The sequence below is a fragment of the Oryza brachyantha genome, chromosome 4 (assembly GCF_000231095.2).
Source record: "Oryza brachyantha chromosome 4, ObraRS2, whole genome shotgun sequence".
In the NCBI taxonomy this organism is placed as follows: domain Eukaryota; kingdom Viridiplantae; phylum Streptophyta; class Magnoliopsida; order Poales; family Poaceae; genus Oryza; species Oryza brachyantha.
Genome location: NC_023166.2, coordinates 15914333 through 15937118, shown reverse-complemented (window position 1 = coordinate 15937118; position 22786 = coordinate 15914333). Strand labels below are relative to the sequence as shown.

The 22786-nt window shown below is 37.6% G+C and overlaps 1 protein-coding gene across 3 annotated transcripts; it reads left to right on the top strand.

The window, feature by feature from the left end:
* The first annotated feature begins 13360 nt into the window (after positions 1 to 13360).
* LOC102717978 (anthocyanin regulatory Lc protein-like) lies at positions 13361 to 20892 on the top strand. Of its 3 annotated transcripts, none has more exons than XM_015836892.2 (9): positions 13361 to 13463; positions 13562 to 13752; positions 14197 to 14370; positions 14806 to 15060; positions 15703 to 15799; positions 16394 to 16408; positions 18003 to 18059; positions 19181 to 19852; positions 19946 to 20892. In XM_015836892.2, exons 3-9 carry the CDS (start codon positions 14255 to 14257, stop codon positions 20450 to 20452), a joined length of 1719 nt encoding a protein of 572 aa, XP_015692378.1. In that variant the 5' UTR covers positions 13361 to 13463; positions 13562 to 13752; positions 14197 to 14254; the 3' UTR covers positions 20453 to 20892. The 3 variants fall into 3 exon arrangements, with proteins under 3 accessions (XP_015692378.1, XP_006652628.1, XP_040379643.1); XM_006652565.3 differs by having other exon boundaries at positions 13361 to 13752; positions 19946 to 20371; positions 20492 to 20884; XM_040523709.1 differs by having other exon boundaries at positions 13361 to 13752.
* The last annotated feature ends 1894 nt before the right edge of the window (positions 20893 to 22786 follow it).

Genomic DNA, 22786 nt, shown 5'->3' with positions numbered 1-22786 from the left:
AGGAGGCAGGTGGCAGGAGGAGTGAGGAGGAAACCCCGAATAAGGCCTTTTTTAGTTTTTAAATTTTTTTAAAAAACACCCCATTAAAATTTTTTTATATCTAAATAAAGCATTAAACATAAATGAATCAAAGAATTAATAGCACGGTTATGTAAGAAATCTTTAGACGAATCTTTTGAGCCTAATTAGTCTATGATTAGCCATAGGTGCTACTGTAACTAATATGTGCTAATGACGGATTAATTAAACTTAAAAGATTCGTCTCGCGGTTTCTAGGGTAGCCGTGAAATTCGTTTTTTCATTCGTGTCCGAAAATCTCTTCCGGTCAAATATTTGATGTGACACTTTTTCTAAAAATTTTCTCAATCTAAATACCACTTAATTGTGTTTTTTTTGTGTGTTTATTATTTTAGAGTATTTATCCACGTGACAGGTGCGGGCGGCGGCTGCCGCGTTGGTGGGGCCGGCCTGTCAGCCGCGGGGGAGGAAGTGTGGATGGATACGTGTATGGGTGGGGTTTTGTTTCTATGGCAGGTGGGGCCGGGTGACCTGTCGGTATGGTTCGACAGGTACACGTGTGGACTTGACTTGAGTATCGTCTCGCGGCCGATAGCAGTAGTAGTATATTATTAATTAATTATTAAAAAATATAAAAAATAGATTAATATTTTTTAAAAAATAACTTTTTATAGAAAGCTTTTAAAAAATATATCGTTTAGCAGTTCGAAAAGTATGTGTGTGATAAATGAGATGATAAGTTAACTTGGACTGAACGCGGCGATAGTCCACGTGCACATCGTGCTGTTTTTTAAGAGTATAAATTTACAGTGCTTCACAAATTTGTCGAACTGGCACTGCTTTCTATGGTTCACTTTTGGTGGTGAAATGCGAGTATAGACTCTCAGGAGGGAGGAGGGAGAACGAGTCACTTGCATATGGTTAAAGAGAAGGAAGATGATGGTCATAAGGTCGTCATTGCGCACATGTGTTTCTCCAAATCTTGGTTATAAGCCATGTGGATCAAATGAATTGCTAAAATAGTGCATGAGTTATGCTCTTCAAAAGGACGATTATTTCTCTGTTTTTTATACACATATAACAAATTGCTAACCAAGATATTTTTTATAAAAAAATTTCTATATAGAAGTTGATCATTTTATGTTTCTAAAGTAGATTTTTAATATTGTTATAGTTAATTCTATTATTTATGCCACAAAATAAATTTAATAAAATTCAGATAATCTTTTATCTTCTTCTAACCAAGAACGTAGCCATAAACCATATTGCTATCCATAACAAAACCTACCTTATGGGCCATTAACAGAACTTCGCTCATAGCCCATTTAGATTTGGCCCAGCCCATTATTTCCATGACGGGCCGAGATGGCCACTGACCCGGCCCATCGACACGTTCTCGTCAATTCTCTCGACCGACGGGCCGCGGCGGTGCGCGCGCGTGGAGGAGCTGAAAGAGCTCGGCGAGGATCATGGCGCCGCCTTCTGGGCGGCGGCCAACAAGGTGATGTGCAACGCCGGCCGAGATGGAGAAAAAGACCGCAGGGGCGGCGGGCCGGGCACGGCCGGCGAGAGGGCCTTACACTTCGCCGACGTGAAGAGCGTTGTCGCGTGCCGAGGCTAAAAACCTCGACGAGATGCAGCACGCCATCGCCGCGCAGATAGATGGCCAGCGGCGAGGCGAAGGTGGTTTGAGCACTGGCAGTGTCAGGAAGTGACGGAGCTCATCCGAGTGGAGAAAGCCAAGATGCACCTTTCCCTGCATCTGAATTTCCGGTTCAAGCGCTTCTTTTACAAGCGATGAGAGTAGAACAAGGAATTTTTTTTTCTGGATTCTCCAGATGCGAGGAACACAGTGAATTCTGAGATAGTTGCTGATATATCTACATCATTTGAGATCTGATGAGAATCCACCTTTTAACTCGCCTCACAAGTTTGCATTTGACTGATGGCAACAACTTGCAGTTGATTCAGAGTAGAACTTTAAGGCATGAGAATGCTGGAAGATGTTTCGGTGGAGGATACTTTCGTGGTTCTGTTAGGATGTGTTTGGTTTCCACAGAGTCAATCTATTTCTGAACCTGTTTGATTGGTGGATTGGTGAGATGGGTTGGATCCACAAGAAGAATATTTCTCCCAGATCCAGGTCCAACCCATCCCACCAAAACGGTGGGACGGATCCGTATGACGCACAGAGGGGTGTTCATTTTATTTATTAAATTTATTTAAAATATATTACTTATATAAATATACATTTCAATTACTTTAGGTTATTCATATATTAATCCTAGTATTTAATATTTTATTTTGGATATGAAAGGTAACCTTTATCCCATCTCATCCCTTCAACCAAACAAAAAAACATGTCCAATCCATCCCATCTCATCTCTTTCACCAAATAAAAAACAGAGTCCAACCCTCATCCAACCAAACAGAAAAATGAAACCAACCCATCCTATAATCCAAGGATGAAGCCAACCCAACCCACCTCGTCCACGAACAAACGCATCCTTAGTCACTCGATTTTGTTCATCTGTTGCCTGCTTACATTATTTTGCTTCCATGTCATGCCTACGTTTGTAATGTGGGGCTGACTCCACTCCAGTGCATTCTATTGGTAATAGAATTTAATCCATACCGTTGATCTATTTTTATCGAACGGCTATGATTAAATTATACATCAACAATATTATGTGTAGTAGAAATTTGAAGTGATAATATTGTCCTTTTTACTGTGATCTTTATTGCTAAAAAATAAAATTACAAAATACTACTAATCAATTAATTAGTAAAGTAACAAAATACCATTTAAAATCAATAGATGAGATTAGTTTTATTGGTAGTATAATACTATCAGTAAAATACACCGGAGTGGGACCTAACTTCTAATGTTGTTTGAATGACGCCTAATTTCCTTGAATATTGAAATTCTCAAATACACAACTAACTCCAATGAATTGTGTTCATCAACTCAGACCGACAAATATGTTCAGGCATGGAGAAGCTGAAGAGGATCGGTGTTAAAAAAAGAGAGAAATTTGCAACCGTGCTATTCTAATTTTGCAAATTTAAAGATATTAAACCGTACCATTTATATTCTGTTTTTTGCAATTTGGGAGAAACAAACAAACTTGTTTTCAGATAGATGAAAAAACGTCAAATCAACAAAATCCAGAAAGAAATAACAACTTACGGCATTTCGGCGGTTTGGAGAATCAGGCCATGCCAAGGGGGAATGAGATCCAGGTAGCTACTGCAGAGAGCAGCAGTGATGTAAATTTGATATATCTCGTGACCGTTGGATCGAAATAGGCAGATGAGATTAAGTGGTATAGTATTTTCTACATTAACAAACAGTGTTTCAAAATTAATTTTGTTACAGTATTCTGACACTGTTTATTACATTAAATCACCGTTTTACTCACATAAACAGTGTTCCCCTGCAATAATGCAGAGGAACGGGACCCTGCCAAGGGCTATCTTGTTCCTCCATCTTCGTTTTGTTATTTTTTTTTCTAATTGACCATTCTGGGTCAATTCTGTATAATTTGTTCTCCTACTATAATTAATATAAAACTGAAGATGACCTAGAGGCATGAAGACTGTAGGATACTTGGTGGCTGTTTGGATCCAGGGACCTTTTTTTAAGTCCCTTGTCAAATTGGATATTTGGACGTTAATTAGGAGTATTAAATATTGACTGATAACAAAACTAATTACATAAATAAATGCTATTTTATTAGACAAAATTTTTAAGCCTAATTAAGTTATGATTAGCAAATGTTTACTGTAGCATCACATTCACTAATCATGGACTAATTAGTCTTAATAGATTCGTCTCGCGAAATAGTCTGAGGTTGGTTTTATTAATAATTTATATTTAATATTTCTAATTAGTGTCCAAATATTGAATGGGATAGGAACTGGAAAAAGTCCCTGTCATCCAAACAGGATCTTACTTCAGCTGACAGCTAGTCATAACCTACCCGTCTTTCTAAACTCTTCCGGATTGTTTCCCAGAGAGTGCTTGAAGAGCATGCTTACACGATCTACGGCTTAACAACAAGGTTTGACAACAAATCACTAATTAAATGATGCCCTTTTCAGAGGTAGCTGAAGAGGGTTCTTGGTTCGTCAAACAAAGTGCGCATCTAAAGAGATGCTTGGATCATCCCTTTTGAAAGGACGGTTTACAGTTTTATTTGTTTTTAAGACAGAAGGCTCACGTGAGCGGATTTATTTGTCTACCAATGTATACAAAAAATACTCTTACATCTGTCTTTCTATAGCAGTAATAAACTGCTTACGGGTTATCAAATGAAATTAAAAATGCTCACTTGTTACACGGCATGACGGCACTGCATATAAATAATGTATGATTCCTCGAACATAGGGTTGTTTAGACGGATATAAACTTTTTAGCCCTATATCGCATTGGATGTTTGGACACTAATTTGAACTATTAAACATAGACTATTAATAAAACTCATCCATAATCTTAGACTAATTCATGAGATAAATCTAATAAACCTAATTAATCCATAATTAACCTATGTGATGCTATAGTAAACATTTATTAATTATGGATTAATTAGGCTTAAAAAATTTATCTCACAGATTAGCTTTTATTTATGAAATTAGTTTTTTATTAGTCTATGTTTAATACTTTAAATTAGTGTCCAAACATCCGATATGACGAGAGACTAAAAATAAATCTATCTAAACAAACACAACCTTAATATAGCGACATTGTTTTCGTTCTCGAGAACTGTTTGGTGATGTGCTAGCCTTTCCATTGCTGTTACACCTCAGGGAATAATGTTGGTGCATACTCACTCTATCCCATAATATATAATCCATAACTGTTTTTTCTATACTATAATATAATTATACTATAATATAATGTGATCACATAAGCATGCATTAGATAGTACATGTATTTTCTCTAAATTAATTTATTTAAAATTCTTTATTATTAAAACGTTCAACCACGTTATATATACATACGTGTATCTATACAATTTAAATATACAATTTAAACAAGAAGGTAATTATAACTGTTTCTTAGTCCATGTGCTAGTACTAGTCCCGTCTTATTTATAGGACAAAGGAAGTGTTGAACCAGCAGGGTCTACTGTTGTCTGGTTGAGTATTTGAATACCCTCAGGCTCGTACGGCTCTCCTTCTCTGCGCTGGTTGTATGCTGCTGGTTTACAGTTTTTCTACCCTTCTAACAGAATCGGCGGAGCATGGTCCTCCCTTTAAAAAGAAAATATTAAGCTAAAACTGGGAGAGTTTGCGCAATTGCACTATCCTCAATCTCATAAAAAACATAATATAATAATCCACACACGTGCTTAAAAAAAATCCACACACATCGTCGAACAAAATAACTCATCCTTTATTAATTGTACACGCATCCCATGCACAAACCAAGCGTTGGTAATTACTATCTTCGTTCTAAAATAAGCTCATTTTTCAGTCATTGGATATAATGTTTTGACTCTTCATCTTATTTAAAACTTTTTTATGATTAATATGTTTACTATTACTAGATGACAAAACATATGAATAATACTTTATATGTGATTAATTTTTCTAAGTTGTTTTAATAAACTTTAAACTAAGACAAATAATCAAAACGTTGGAGACATAAATCGAAAATGAAATTACTAAGGAATAATAAATATACCCAGCACACATGCTAGAAAAACAAAGCGCGGAGGCGTCTCCGGTCGTCCAGATGATGAATTCATGACACGCTGCTGTCGCATTTAAACGTGCATGCATCTGGCTACTGTAGGGTGGTATTGACGTACTGTGCCATTCGACTACCGGCGCCGGGCTGGTGGCTAGCTAGTTTTTGGCGTCACCTGGTGTCATCAACCAGCGCTCGGCCGGATCGGTGGTTGTGTGCTACATTTATGGTAATGCATGCATGTCTCACGATGAATCGATATGACGACGATAATGGGGTGACTGTAAAAGCCGAACGATATATTTATAATAAAATAATTTATAAATTAATTTTGTATAAACAGTTTTTAGTGGTTTAAAAACCATGACTAAAAAATAAACAATGGTTATCATTCAAATTCAACTCTAATTTATCGTTAAAAAAATCATTTTTTGGTTTACAAGTAAGAACAGGAACAAAAAGACAATAGTGCACGTGACATGTGTACTGTTATGTCAGGCTTTTTTAAGCCTTAAGTCTCTATCCTACTACCAGGTGTAGCTACACCTTCACGTTTAAGGTGCAGAAATACCTCCATACATATTTCTGCCCTCTTCCAACAGAAAGTACAAACTCTATATACATACATATACATATATACATATAGTTATATCATTCATATTATATATATTATATTTAAGATTATATATATATATATATATATATATATATATAGACATTGATGTAAATGTTCTATTGACACTTAATTGGCTGTAGATGGTGATTTAAGAGCAGCACACAGTGTGTGTAGATGACATGTCGCGAACAGTTGATTGAACTAGGGGATGTGATTGAGAGTGCACCGTGCAAACATGTCACGAACAGTTGATTGAATCAAAAAACTATTGCCATTATCTTTTCAAGGCTATGCCCGTAGAAGGCACAGAACAAATTACTGCCTCCTTGTCAGAAATATTTTTCAGTTTTTCGATATATGTTCTGACTCTTCGTCTAATTTAATTTTTTTTGTGATTAATATTTTTATTTTTACTAGATAATAACATATGTATTTTTTGAGTGACTAATTTTTTTTAAATTTTTTATAAATTTTTTAAATAAGATGAATGATCAAACGTTAGGCATAAAAAATAAAAAATGAAATTATTATAGGACGGATGTAGTATATGTATGGTTGCATAAATAGCATCATATGTAATAATAATATTTTGTGATAAATTTTTTAAAAAATCCTAAAATTCGAAGAAAAATCTTTAAATCGCTCCATCCAAGCGTTGGCCATTGGCTCGCTATCGTCATCGACGCCATCATCAGTTTCATTGTACCTACGCTATATCTAGCCTTCTCGTGGTCGGCGTGGCTAGATCTGGCTAACGTCGTCACGATCGCTTGTGCTGGTCCCTATGCGGCTAGTCGCCGCCGTTGTCGCCACCTTCACGGGATCTGGCCTCCCCGTAGTCCCCGTAGTCAGATCCGGCCAGCAGCATCATCACTGTCTCTATGACACGCCACACCCGTCATCATTGTCGCACCACCGGTGGATCTAGCTTCCCCAAGATCGCCACTGACAGATCTGGTCTCCCTAGGGTCGCCGCATCCGGTTCGTCGTAGCCATCTCCGTGGGGCGTTGAGCTACCATGCTCACTCGTCGCTGCCTCTATTGATCCCCGCGCCTCCATCGTCCTCCCAGCTAGATCCTCGCGTTGTTGACATCAAGCTGTCGCGCGCTACTTGTCTACTTGTCGTCGCCGAGAGAGAGCGCATGGCGCTACTTGTCTACTTGTCGTCGCCGAGAGAGAGCGCATGGAGGAGAGGTGGGTGTAGTGCGTCAAGAGGCGATACATGCAATTTTTGCCCTCGCTACAAAAATAATTTTTATAGACAACCCCATAAGGAGGGCCATTACAGACGACTCTTCTTATGATCCTCCTAGAAAAATCATTTTTGCAGCCGATGCATAATCTAACAGTCTCTTAGATCATTTTTGCAAGTAGCCGATGATTCACCCGTATATAATTTTTATGGCATGTGAGCATGTCGTCTGCAAAAATCATTATAAGTATAGTGTGATAAACAAGGCATTGAAAGAAGGTAATACATTAGTTTTAAAATAAGTACATATCCTAGATTAAATTTAAACAGAAAGTTGCAATCATATTGAATCGTAGGGAATACTACTGTCTGTAACTTGGACAGTTGAACCAAAAGATAATGACTCACTCCGTCACTCGTACGATCCTCCTGTAATTACTCTGGAACTAGTTAATTCAGAATGGATCTTCCCATCGCTTGCATGCACTGCAGTATATTCCTCCCAACTAATTTGCATGCATATGAATATCTTGTTCATACATGGTTGCATATATTCTTTATACATTCTCATCAAAGATTACCTTTAGAATGTATTATTTAATAAATAGGGCACCAAAACAAATCTCCTCATAATTAAAATAGTTGGGTTGGTCCCTAAGCACAAGTTTTAATTCTTAAGTTTTTATTTGTGGGGAAGGATTCTCACCTTCTTTCAGAAAGTGTCACTGTTGGCTCACTAATGACACTTCCAGACAATCTTTTTGGAGATGAAATGTCATGTTAAAGAAAATAAAGGGAAGGCCCCATCTGTTTTAAGTACACAGTTTGATGCCAACCGTCCAGAGAGATCAGCACGTGGAGAATCGTATAGTAGCAGCAGCAGAGCCACCTCCCTGGTTTTGGAGCACGGTGGCAGGGTTAGACCGTTAGATATAAGCTAGCTATAAACATATTTTAAAAGATAAAAAAATAGCAGCAAGCTATAAATTTATAGCTAGTTGTAGCACGGATTCTAATACATAAGGTGTGTATGATAGATAAGATCATGTATTAATAGTGTAGGATATATTTTATACGTAAATGTTGTATGAATTAGTTATTAGATTGATTATAGATGATTTGTAAATTTGCTCTTAGGAATTAAAGTGCATCGACCCACAGGTAAAGGATTGATTATAGCATAACTAAATAAATTAAGATTTACTAAAAATAAAAATTAATTTATTTAGTTGGATTAGTGTTAATATTAAATTACACATGGGTTGATATGCGCCGTTTGTAAGTGGGGTTTGGGGGGGGGGGGGGGGGGGGGGGGGGGGGGAGGTAGCGGCGTGTGGTTTTTCTGATGAAATTAAAATAGCGGCCATCTGAAAGCTTCGGGCTCCAGTAAGTTAATTGTTGCTTGGTAACAAATGGATGACTACCGAATATAAGGAATTATCGCTGGTATGAACAGAAAATTACAAGTACCACTGGACCATGCCTTCAGACCAAATTAAGTTCTGGAAATGAATTTAATTTGGAACTGACGGGGCAATTAAAATTCGTTGTCCAAACATGCACATTAACAATAAAGTATTTTATTGGTGGACCTAAGAAATTTACTCCCTGCCTTTCATAATGTGAGATGCTCAACTTTTTTACTTGTAATGTTTGATCATTTGTCTTATTTAAAAAATTATAAAAATATCGTTTATTTTGCTTGTGACTTACTTTATTATCAAAAGAACTTTAAGCACGACTAGTCATTTTTTATATCTGTACTAAATTTTTGAATAAGACGAATGGTCAAATGTTACGGCAACAAAAATCAAACATCTCTTGCATTATGAAACGGAGGTAGTATTCACAAAGTAGATGCTTGTTATGTTTCATCCACTATTATTTTAAAAAGAGTAAAATAAACTTTAGGTCCATAAACTTAAAAATTATATATCTAGATCTTTAAACTTAAAAATTATATATCTAGAGCCTTAAAGTTAAAAATTATATAGTTAGATCCTTAAACTTAAAAATTATATATCAAGATCCTTAAAATTAAGAGCGAATGTCATGTAGGTCTGTAAACTTAGAAAATTGCACTTCTAGACCCACAATCTTGACTCAATGAATCATAACTAGTCAAAACTCCATTTTACTGAAGTTGACCATAGACGGGATTGTTTGTTTGCAAATGTAGTACCTATGTGGAATGCCACGTCAGTGGTCAACTTCAGCTAAATGAGGTTTGGACCGATTATGATTCACTAAATCAAGATGGTGGACCTAAATGTGTAATTTAAAAATTTACGAACCTAAATAACATTTGCTCCTAACTTTAAGGATCTTAATGTGTGATTTTTAAGTTTATGGATCTAGATAACATCTGCTTCCAAATTTAAGGACCGGACATGCATTTTTCACTAAAAAAAAACATGATCGTCCACTACAGCTTGGCAAAACGGTTGAAACGAAAGGGGACCGGCATTACGGCCGGTCCTGTGTTATCAAGTAGAGAGTACAATCCAGTCTCACAATTCGAACTCAATTACACACATGCACTGACGCACACATTAAGATTTGGTATGTACTAGAATTTTCATAAATTAAATTGTACAATTAACCTTTTAATAGATATGATTTGAAATGACAATGATCATAAGAAAACATTAGACTATCATAGACCACGTTGTATCGACTGGATCAATAAGATTTTTATTGTTAAAAAGAGGATCGCGTCGATCGGAGGGGTAATAAATGCCATCCCATACGGTTTTTAATTTGTATTTATGTGAATTATTGAACGACATGGTACTCCTACGTATGTAGCTAGCTTTATCACGGGTAGGGAGTGATGGCAAAATGAAGGATGTGGATCGGCTTTCTTTGCAGTTGTGTGGTTGTTGTGGAGTAAAGTCTGTCACTAAATGATCTTGTTGCTACTGTGTCAAGTGGTCAAGATCCGTATTGCGAAAGTCGATCCTAACAGACACGTGCTACAAATCGCCATTTTGGGATACGCAACAAGTCAAATTTCAAAATTTTAACCATTAATATATACTATATCTCTGGTTCATGATATAAGATGTTTGACTTTTTTAATTTTAATGTTTGAACATTAGTCTTATTAATAAATTTAGTATAAATATAAAAAATAACAAGTCGTGTTTAAAGTTCTTTTGATAATAAAGTAAGTCACAAGCAAAATAAATGATATTTTCATAATATTTTAAATAAGATAAATGGTCAAACATTATAACCAAAAAATTCAAATATCTTAGATTACATTATGAAACGGGGGAGTATATATAAATATATTGTTGTTTTGGAGAATTGAGGTTAACTTTCCCAACATTAGCAGTGACAAAATCAAAACATCAGTAAAATGTATGTATAGTAGAATATAGGAAAGTTTTGCTACAGACACTCAAATTTTATGTGATTTACTAATGGACAATGTAAAAATATGATCAGGACTAATGGATACCTCCAAAAACTGTCAATTTGCTAGGGTACCACACAACTATTATTTTATTATTTTTGGCTAAAACATTCTTTAAGACAAGAATATCCCTCGGGCCACGAGCTTCCAGCATTGGATTGCAGATATAATAGGATGTATGCATGGTTGCAACATACTTGCTGTTACGGCATATTAAGAGTTGCATAATGCATAGTTCAAACTTTTGTTTTTTAAAGAAAAAAATGAAAATTCTAAATAAATGAAAGAAAAATAATCAAAATCTATAAAATGTATTAATGGGACTACTATAGGAATATATTGTATGGTTCAATCAAAACAGGTGAGTAACGCATGTGCTAGCACAAGGGGTAAATTCATTATTTCAAGCAGTTTCTCTCTCGAATTGGACTAAAAATAATAAAAAGCTACTGTGTACTTTAGTGAATTACCAGTTTTTGACGTGTGTCCTTCGAACTATGGCTCCCATTATTTCGTTTTTTAAGAAAAAAACCGTGTTCTTTCAAATGAAAAATAATTTACGTGTAGGAGTGGACAGAAAGCTCGTGGCTCGTTAGCTCTCTCGACTCGTGACAAACTCGGCTTGGCTCGGCTCGTTTCATTTTTCTAACGAGCCGAGCTAGCATTTTAGCTCGTTAGAGATAACGAGCTAGCTCGTGAGCTGCTCGCGAGCCTAACGAGCTATACCAAAGACACAAGATTTACCGGTGTTCATTGATTTTACTCTAGAATGCATGTGTTTAGTATTTTATAGGTTTACCATGTGATTTGTTGGTTCAACTTTAATATTTAAATACAATTTCATATGATTTACATGTTTGAAATAAAAATTTGATTGTATATATAACCTATTAAAAATTATTTAAGTTAACTTTTTATGTATGGCTCACGAGCCTAAGAAGCCAGCTCGAGCTTTATAACCAGCCGAGTCAAGCTGGGTTTTTAGCTCGTAACGATAACGAGCCAAGATGAGCCAGCTTGTTATCTTAACGAGCTGGACCGAGCCTAGTCGAGGTGGCTCGTTATCCAGCCCTATTTACGTGTAAACTTTTTCTATTTGTTTGCACGGTAAGTCAAAAGCAAAAGTTATATACAACAAACCATAATACATAACTATTAAATCATATCCAAAATTAAGTCTAAAATTAAAATTTTAACATATAAATAATTATACTGTGAAGCGATAGGAGCCTATATCTATGCCCACCAACCAACCGCCTACACTTTTTAAGTAACTTATAACAAAATTTGCCAAAAAATATTATATAGTTCCACCCGAATCATAAGCAATCAAAGCTGTCTAAGTCTCTACCCTACGCATATATATATATATACTACTATCTCTGTCCTATAATAATATCGTTTTTCAATTTATGTGCCAAATGCTTTGACCATTCATCTTATTTGAAAAATTTGTATAAAAACTTTATCATCTAGTAACAATAAAAATATTAATCGCACAAATTTTTTAAATAAGATGAAGAGTCAAAATATTGTATCTGGAAACTAAAAAATAAACTTATATCGGAACGGAGACAGTATACCCTTTCCAAGAGAAAAACAACAGTAGGGTCAAGGCGTAAGATCGATCGAGATAGGCATTCAATACACCGAAAACGATACCCAGCCCTATGCATGTATTCTGTCGCCACCATCTCGGTGGTTCTTCTAGTGGAGTAGTACGTACGTTGTTCTATCAGCCACAAATATTTATGTACCTTTTCTATTATATTTCATATGGATTGGTATGCATGGTTCTTTAATCTTTTTTCGAATGGATTAAAATCCTTCCAAACTGAACGTGAGTGCTATGCATGAATGAATTTAGACTGCGTTTATTTTAGATAAGAACTATATAAATAATTTGAAATAAATAGTTAGATTATTGCGTCAGTTTATTATAATCTAGAGCTAGATTACTATAGTCTGATAAACCCCTCAAATAATTCTTTTTCTATTTTTGAGTGGCTAAAGGCCCGCTCTTCTTAGATACTTTAAGTTACTTATTACTTACCCTACATTATCTGCTTTAATTTATAATCTAGTTTATAGAAATCTATCTTAATAATTTAGATTATTATAATTATAAGTGCAAACGGACGGTGCCTTCACTTAGACAAGTTCCGAACTTTTGGACACACTCAGGGAAGGAAACAGGAGTAGGGTGGCTAGGGCTGTAGCCGTACTCCTGATCCTAAATATGCAACGAAATTTTATTTTAAAACTTTAAAAACTAGAAGATAAAAGTAAAATTATATAAATTCAACTAATTTAGCCCTATATTTGAAAAAATTCTGGCTCCGCCACTGGACACACCTAACAATATTTAACGTGGCAAAGCGTAGTGTTTCTAACCAAAACACACACACAGAGACACAGGAACACCCCGCTCTCCCTAGCTGGGCACTCTCTCTTCTCCGCGGCCGGTCTTACACTCTTACCTGCTGTCGGAATTGCCTCGCTATCAACATTACGTAAGTGGTGAGAAAAATCAGTACTTCTGGAGTGTTGGTTTAGCGCTGTTCGACAGCAGTGTACCCTGTTTTAACGGTGGCAGTGGCACACGGCTTTGCTGTCAGTGTCATCGATCAATTGAAAGTCCAATTCATCAATTCGTCGGCGGAGATTCTTGCTTTTTTGGTACTTGAGGAGGAGTACTATATAGCTCGATGCATGCATCTTCCTCCCTTGCAAACAACATTCTGGTAGATGTTTATTATCAGCAGCTGATCGATTGAGTTCTTGGTCGGTCTGCGGGCGAGAGCTGCAGGTAATTAAGCAAGCGTTAGTTCTCTTTATTTTCCAGCCGTAGAGGTTTTCTCTTTGTTTTTCAGGGCAAAGTTTCTCTTTTTGTTTTGACAAGGATCGACCGAGTAATCCTCAATGTTGATCTCTGTATCTGAATTTACAGGTTATTGCTTTTGTTTGTTCCTGTATCTTCAGTTTTCTAGTTTGCTGTCAGTCATATTCAGACCTTGATTTTGAGGAGAAACCTAACCAGCTGCCCTAATCTCTTGTAACTTTCATTGGATGTAGCGTTGTGTTCAATCTTCAGTATAAGCTCATGCATGAATGAACTAGTTCTAGGCCTGACGCATGTAGAGCTCTTACAGAGTGCGTTACATATCTTCGTTAATTCATTGTATGCTGGTCATTTGCTTTACCCTTGCACTAACCTAATCCTTTTTTACTGCCGTATGTTATATACAAGCAGGAATATATATACACAGGTGTGGGTATTGTAAAGTATACATATATATATACTCAATAATATGGAAGAACCCCTGCTGCCATCTGGGAATAACTTCAGGAGCAAGCTTGCTGCTGCCGTGAGGAGCATCAATTGGACTTACGCCATCTTTTGGTCCATTTCAACCAGTCGCCCAGGGTAATAATAATATGAACAAATGAATGCAGTTCATCAGTATCCCAAGACCCAAGGTTGCGTTTGCTTGGTGATAAACACATATATTTTTCCTCGGTTTATACGCACCACTTTGAAACTAGTAAACGATATTATTTTTAAAAAATATTCTACATAAAATTCATCATCTTACCTTTTTTCTAAAGTAAATTTTAACTTTATAATAATTAATTTCATCATTTAATCACTATATATATATATATATATATATTAGTGTCAATCTCCGCATATATAATCCATCTCCATATATATAATTGAAATTTTATAGGTGGTAATGACTATTGTGTAAATATTTACTACTTCACTTTTTATTTTTTTTTTACAATTATTTGATTGATACGCTCAACTTACGCCGTAAAAATTGAATTTGTACACACAATCTCTGCTTGTTGCATGTAGAGTTCTGACATGGAAGGACGGGTTCTACAACGGCGAGATAAAGACGAGGAAGATAACAAACTCGAGGAACCTCACCGCCGACGAGCTCGTCCTGCAGAGGAGCGAGCAGCTGAGGGAGCTCTACGACTCTCTCCTCTCCGGCGAGTGCGACCACCGGGCGAGGAGGCCGCCCGCTGCGCTGTCGCCGGAAGATCTCGCCGACACAGAATGGTACTACGTGATCTGCATGACCTATGCCTTCCGGCCTGGTCAAGGGTGCGTATACTCGTTAACCTTTTGCTTTCCAAGGAGCACCATTAGTTACTGCATTAGCATGCTACCTAATATAATCTCCACCACAACTGATATATAGTTCTCATATTGGCTGACGGGTTTTTTTACCCTTATTCAAAAGTATCCTAATATATCATAAATTTTAGTGTAAAATTCTGATAACTCAAGATATATTGTATCTTAAGATGCTAAAATTTTTACATTAAAAAAATATAATATCTTTTGATACTCAAATTGAGTCTAAAACGAGCCGAACCCAAACGATTTACGAGCTTCGAGTTTTTTTATAGCCCTAGTAGGAGGGTGTTAAACGTACACTAATCTACCTCTTTTGAGATCAGGAGGTTCGAGGCATGCATACGCCGTAGAATACTTTAGAATATAAACTCAATTCCTTAGTCTTATATTTTCGTGTGTAGTAAATCTTAAAATATATGTAGTCAATTCCTTAGTTTTTGACCGAAATCATCAATACTATTTTAGAGGGAATCTGAAATACTCCTAGAATATAAACTGAAGCTGGTCAATCAGAGTAGCTAGCCTGCTTGCAGGCTGACAGTCTCTTATCCTGATAAGATTGTACTGTATTGAATTGTTGTTCTCTTGTTATTGATGAAACGTCAGGTTACCAGGCAAAAGCTTTGCAAGCAATGAATTTGTTTGGCTGTCCAACGCTCATTCTGCAGATAGGAAAACCTTCCAGCGCGTGCTCATAGCAAAGGTACGAATTCCTGTAATACTTGTATGTTTGCGTGGGCTAGCTAGTTTGCCCGTGTTTTCCGTTCTCTCACACGCTCATTTTTTCTCTTTTGTTTATACTAAATTTTTAACTTTAAATTTAGAGTTGATTTTAAGCTTTTTCTAGTTTATTTTCTAGTCTTAGCTTTTAGATCGCTAAGAACACGTATATAAAAATTTTGTTCATAATTTATTTTTTGTTCGCAAATATACCGTTTGTTTCCTTTTCTTCGAAAAATGAAAAGATGACCCCCTCTCAAACGGCAATATCTCTGGAGGATCTGTACTCTCATCCATTTTCAATAGTCTCTCTTTTGGACAATTTTACTATCCGTTAGAAAGTATCTCTCGGTATAAAACTTTTGGCATATTGAGATTTAAAATACCGAAGGATACAAAATTTTACAATAAAGAATATAAAATATGATACATCATGATATTTTCTTAGATACGGTAAAATTCCTCCTTCTGTTTACTATGCGATTTTATTTTTACTCATGTCATCTTTGAATTACTAATTAATTACGTGCTTTTAATTATGCATGACTACCATGGTGCTGCTGCCCTATTTACGCAGAGTGCATCCATTAAGGTATGTGCTTGCACTATTTCATGCTTCAAAGGAAATCCAGCATGCACAAATGCTACTCTCTCCGGTCATCAAAGAACGTCATAAAAATAAGTTACTGTGGGTTTCTTTGGATTGGAGGAAATTTAGAGGAACTGAACTAAATATGTAAAAATCGTGTAAAATCCTTGTGTTCCGAAGAAACCCTAATTACTATCAAGAAAAATATTTTTTGGTCATACGAAAAATAAATAAGACAACTAAGGCCGTGTTCGGTAGCTTGCTTAGTTACCGGTGCGGAAAACGCGGTAATAAAATAGTACATGACTAATTAATTATTAACTATAAAAACTACAAAAATAAATTAATCTGAATATTTAAAGCAATTTTTATAAAAAAATGTTATAAAAAATACAGTGTTTAGTAGTTTAGGATGCGCGCACGTGAAAAACGAGAGAATCTGAAGTTTAGATGTTGGGGAGCGAACGCGGCCCAAATTTGTTAAACAAAAGTTATCCTAATACTAGTATCAAACTTAGAATAAAAGTACATTTCCACTCTTTAAACTTGTAAGTGGTTGTTATTTATGTTCATGAACTTGTAAAATACAGATCCAAATTGCTAAACTTATTATAGTATGTCATGTAGGTTCAAATCTACCAACTATCTCTCTCTAGGAGACTATATGTGGCTAGAAACTCACACCCTTCCTCTCTTTCTCTCTCCGTACCTCCACGAAACATGCATGATATCCGAATTAAAAGCTTTTTTTTCATCCTTGAGTAGTTAACCCGAGGTACCATTTTTTTCTATGTAAAATTTGGTACCTTCTAGTACCTAGGTACCATTCTTTTCTATGTAAAATTTGGTACCTTCTAGTATAAGGTACCAAATTTTACATAGAAAAGAGTGGTACCTCGTGTTAACTACTTAAGGATAGTAAAATTGCTCCCCAATCAAACTTATTGAATTTAAACCATGGATTTTGAGGGAGTGATGTAGAAGGTGAGCCTCACCATTTTAATTTTGTTTCTTATTTAGGTGCCACATCACTTGCATGGATGCATAGTTTTTGGCCAACCAATATTAATGTCAGCGCTAGAAGGGCATATGACATTTTTGGGTCTAGATGACCTACATACTCTAGCAAGTTGAGGGACCTAAATCTGTTTTCACACACAAAAAAAATCTGCGCCTAAATGACACCTGCTTACAAGTTTAAGGAGCCACTAACGTATTTTACTCTTAAACTCGTGTATATGTTTCTCAATGAATTTACAACATTGCTATATGAACAACGATTTTTGTATAATATTTTTACGATGAAACATTTATGTCCTAATAGGGCTTTATGGGCGCATGAGCATCGTGTTAAGTTTCTCTCCTATCCTCCGTGTCGTTACATTTGATCGTACTAAGATCAGAAGAAAAGATCGAATGCGTAGCATTTTCTATTAGTTTATGCACAAGAATTAATCAATGTGCGAAAAAATAATGTTGTATTGACTTAAAAAAAACCCTAAACATTCTTCTGTATCCGGAGGGAGTAGTTGCTGCATTGAAGTGTACTTTCACAGTTTCTTACTGTACATCTGCAACTTGGATCACGTTTTTGCAGACAATCCTGTGCGTGCCATTTATGCATGGTGTGCTTGAGCTCGGGACCACTGATCCGGTAAGTAACTCGGCATGAATGATCACATACAAGACCTAAAAATGGAGCACGCAGAATGCATTGATGCATGTACAGCCTCTCGGCTGCTGATGAACAGCACGCATTCTCCTTACTGTGAATCTCCTTTTAATGTTTTCATAGGGGCGGATTTAACGTGGGGATGACGGGGCTCGAGCCCCCGCTACCCCCGTTAAAATCATTGGACCCCTCACGAAGTCCCCTAAAATTTTATGGCAAACATGAATATAAACTGAGACTGAAACTCTATCTAGCTTGTTCAGACCCTATAATCTCGTTGGCTATATCCGCCGGTAACCACCCTGGTCTAAGGGGTGTTTAATTGGGAAAAAGAAAATTTTGGGTGTCATGTCAATCGTTTGACCGGACGTCGGAATGGGTTTTCGGACACGAATGAAAATAAATTTCATAGCTCGCTTGGAAACCACGAGACGAATCTTTTGAGCCTAATAATCCGTCATTAGCACATGTGGTTACTGTAGTACTTATTATGGCTAATCATAAACTAATTAGGTTTAAAAGATTCGTCTCACGATTTCTTTCATAACTGTGCAATTAGTTTTTTTCGTCCATGTTTAGGGGTTGTTTAGATGGGGCTAAACTTTTTAGCCCTCATGTCACATCGGATGTTTAGATACTAATTTGAAGTATTAAACATAGACTAATAAAAAACTAATTTTATAAATGAGAGCTAATCGTGAGACAAATTTTTTTTAACCTAATTAATTCATAATTAGCAAATGTTTACTGTAGCATCACATAGGCTAATCATGGATTAATTAGGTTCATTAGATTTGTCTCGCGAATTAATCCAAGATTATGGATGAGTTTTATTAATAGACTACGTTTACTGTTTATAATAATTGTTCAAATATCCGATGTGACTAGGGGCTAAAGTTTAGCCCCTAGAAATAAACACCCCCTTAATACTTCACTTAGATGTCTAAAGATTTGATGTAATGTATTTGAGAAAAAAAAACTTGGGAGCTAAAGAGGGCCTAAATTCATCAAAATTTCGGCCGGCTGGTTTTTGTTTAGAAATATTTGAACAAATATTAGCAAATGAAATGCTACAGTGCTCTTGAATTGCATTCCATTGCTAGGTTTCGGAGGACGCAGCTCTGGTAGACCGCATCGCAGCGTCTTTCGGGGAGGAGCCGAGCTCCATCCCTCCGTCGAACGACGAAGCTGGAGACGCCGATGTCGTGTTCGAAGACCTCGACCACGCCGACACCGTCGAAGCGATGGTCCCGGGGGAACGACGCGATGAGCTCGGCCTCCGAGAGGTCGCCGAGTGCGGGTCCAACGCCCTCGACCTCGAGCAGATCACCATGGAAATCGGAGAGCTCTACGGCTTCTGCGAGGAGCTGGACGACGTCGGGCGCTCTCTTGAGGACAGTAGCTGGGCGGCCGCCGTGGACCCCTGGTCTTTTCAGCTCGTCCCGACGTCGTCTTCCCCGGAGGCGGCGAGGGCAGCTACCGTCGTCGCGTTAGACGGCAGATTCGTCGATGGATCTTGCAGATCGTCGTCGTGTTTTGTGGCATGGAAGAGAACGGGCTCTGACGAGGTGGCCGTGCCGTTCGCCGGCGGAGAGTCACAGAGGTTGCTGAAGAAAGCTGTCGCCGGCGGTGGCTGGGTGAATAATGGTGACGGCGCCGCGGTGATAACCCCAGGAAGCAGCATCAAGAACCATGTCATGTCAGAGAGAAGGCGCCGGGAGAAGCTCAACGAGATGTTCCTGATTCTTAAATCAGTTGTCCCGTCCATTCACAAGGTGGCGACTCCTTTTCTAGGACCAAATTGCTTCCAAAACGAAATTTTACAAATACGATCTGAATTCATGAGATGTCGCTCCTCCTCCCTCCAGGTGGACAAAGCATCCATCCTTGCAGAAACGATAGCCTACCTCAAAGAGCTGGAGAAACGAGTGCAAGAGCTGGAATCCAGCAGCCAGCCGTCGCCGTGTCCAACAGATCAGACAAGAAGACGAAGGTGCCGCGAGATCACCGGGAAGAAGGTCTCTGCAGGAGTCAAGAGAAAGGCGTCAACACCGGAGGCGGCGGGCAGCGAAGACGAGGACACGGATGGGGAGGAGCGCCACCACCACCGCGTGAGCAACGTGAACGTCACCGTCATGGAGACGAAGGAGGAGGTCCTCCTCGAGGTGCAGTGCCAGTGGAAGGAACTGCTGATGGCACGGGTGTTCGACGCGATCAAGGGGGTCTCCCTGGACGTCCTCTCGGTGAAGGCGTCGACGTCGCACAGCCTTCTCAAGCTGAAGATTCAGGCCAAGGTCTCGGCTGCAGCTAAGAGCTCGATCGATCGCAGCAGAAATGCAGCATCTGTCTACTATCACTGCACCTCTATCTACTAGCGTTTGGAGTTCTGATGTTGGCCATATTGTTCCATGCAGTTTGCCAGCGCTGCCGCCGTCGAACCTGGGATGATTACAGAAGCTCTCCGGAAAGCCATAGCAAGCTCTAGCTAGTGGGTTCGAGAGAGAATTGCGTATTGGTTAACTAATTTATATACTGTCAGTCTGCCATATTGTTCAATGTATACAACATTTTCTAAGCAGTATACATTATGTCAATAATGCAAAATGCAGTAAGGGAAAGTAAGGCTGAAATAGCTCTTGGGCATTGGACACTGACCAAATTAAGGATGCCCTGCATAACGTGCTGAATGTATGCATTGAGACGTCGCTACCTGAATCTTTTCTTTTTTTATATCTGAAAGCCAAGCCTGCAGCAAAACATAAGCTCTTTAGGCTGGACCATCTACTGGGCATGACTATTTAGGCCCATTATTGGCCTATTGGCCCCCGCACATAGCCTGGTTGATCCCATCACAAACCGATTCGGCCCATCTCAGCTATGTGGCCCACAGATCTTTCGGCCTTTTACGGCCCACCAACCTACATCGTCAATCTCCATCTCCTCCTGGCGCAACGGCGAACCAACCGCCGGCGGCGGCGCTCTTCCTCCATCGATCTGCGGCGGCCGGAGCTACGTGCAGCTGCGGCATCAAGTCTCATCCTCCTCCACTCCTCCCTATTCCTTTCTCCCCACGGCTTTTCCCTTGCTAGTTGCCTCATGGATGGATACACCCCTCTCTCGAGAAAGGCTTTAGAGATCTAATTGGTCCCCCATTGGCAACCGAAGGACGAGGCGAGCTCCGGCGGCCGGCGGCGAGATCTCCGTCGTCAGGCTCCATCCGGGTTGTGCTGCGAGGATGTGGTGCTCATCGGGGTCGGGAAACGCCGGATTCAGACATCCAGGTTTGTGCATGCACCTTCCACGTACGACAGAGACAATTCCTCTGGTTTATTATTAGTTGTCTTTTAACGTACACCTAATCATTTCTCTTATTTAAATTTTAATAAATATATAAAAATTTCTCTTGTTTAAATTTTAATAAATGAGCATTTTTCCATCTTTGAAAAGATACCATAAGGTACCACTGTTTTGATTTGATACCTTCTGATATCTAAGATACTAAATTTTACATAGAAAACAGTGGTATCTTCTGCTACCTACTTAAGAATAGTAAAATTGCTCTTAATAAATATATAAAAAATATGAATTTTTTTAACATTCTTGAAAAGTATTTTAAGATATCAATAATTTTAATATAAATTTTTGATACCTTAAGGTATAAAGTATCTCAAGGCACCACACCTTTAACACTGTCAAGGCACCATACCTTTAACACTAAAAAGTGTGACTTTTTCAAATATGGTAAAAAAACTCAAAAAATATAAGCTGTGCTCAAAAAGTATTTAGTGATAAATCAAATTATAACAAACTAATTAATAGTTATGTAAATGTGTTAATAGGACTAGTGATACTAAAAGTTGACGCCATAAAAATAAGTGGTGTGAGTATGTTTTTTGCGTTTGATCCACTACGTACGACGGTATTTATTACCAGGCTCTGTTCATCGAAAGCGCAGAGGCATTTAATATTTTATCACATTTAAAATTGGATGATAATAGATTTAACGTTACTTGCGGTCCATGATATATGGATCCTCGTATGTCTTTAATAATATGTGGGTATGGTGACAAATATATTATGATCAAATGTAAGAGTGATAAAAAGTTAATTATTTTATGATTAGGGAGGTCGCGGACCACGTGGACGCGCGAGGGTCTTTCCTGTTTTGATAAGTGAGCCAAATCAGATTGCAGCATTATCTTTTCATTTTTCTAATGTTTATAATCTATAATTTAATTTTTAAATCTTAAATTTGAAATGATTGTAGAACATTTTTGTCATAGTTTATTTTTAACATTGGCTTTTAAATCGCTAAAAAACACGTATAAAAAAGTTTCATTTATAAATTATTTTTCGTTTATAAATATGCCGTTCGATGATCTCCCCTTGCTCGTACAACTCAAAGATAGATAAAATACTGTATATCATTGGCCCGCTCATTGAAACTTGGCTGTATATAGATTGCTACTGGACGACTAGTCGTGCACTGAGCCACTGATGCACCCCCTAAAACTTCTTACAAGAGTACTTCAGGCGTTTTCTTACATTAAAAACATGATGTAGATTGGTAAGTGACTCCATTCGATATGATATTTTAGTAGAAGAATATTTTTCTCATCCTTAAGAGATAATAAAGTTTAATACTATCATACTAAAAGTTATTAAATTTTACATATAAAACAGTAATACCACCTGATACCTTATCAAGA

Excerpts from the sequence above, each read along its gene's own strand:
- LOC102717978 (XM_015836892.2), top strand. The coding sequence starts at position 14,255 with ATGGAAGAACCCCTGCTGCCATCTGGGAATAACTTCAGGAGCAAGCTT. Across the intron at positions 14,371-14,805 it reads ATTTCAACCAGTCGCCCAGG|AGTTCTGACATGGAAGGACG; the intron begins GTAATAATAATA and ends TGTTGCATGTAG. Across the intron at positions 15,061-15,702 it reads GCCTTCCGGCCTGGTCAAGG|GTTACCAGGCAAAAGCTTTG; the intron begins GTGCGTATACTC and ends ATGAAACGTCAG.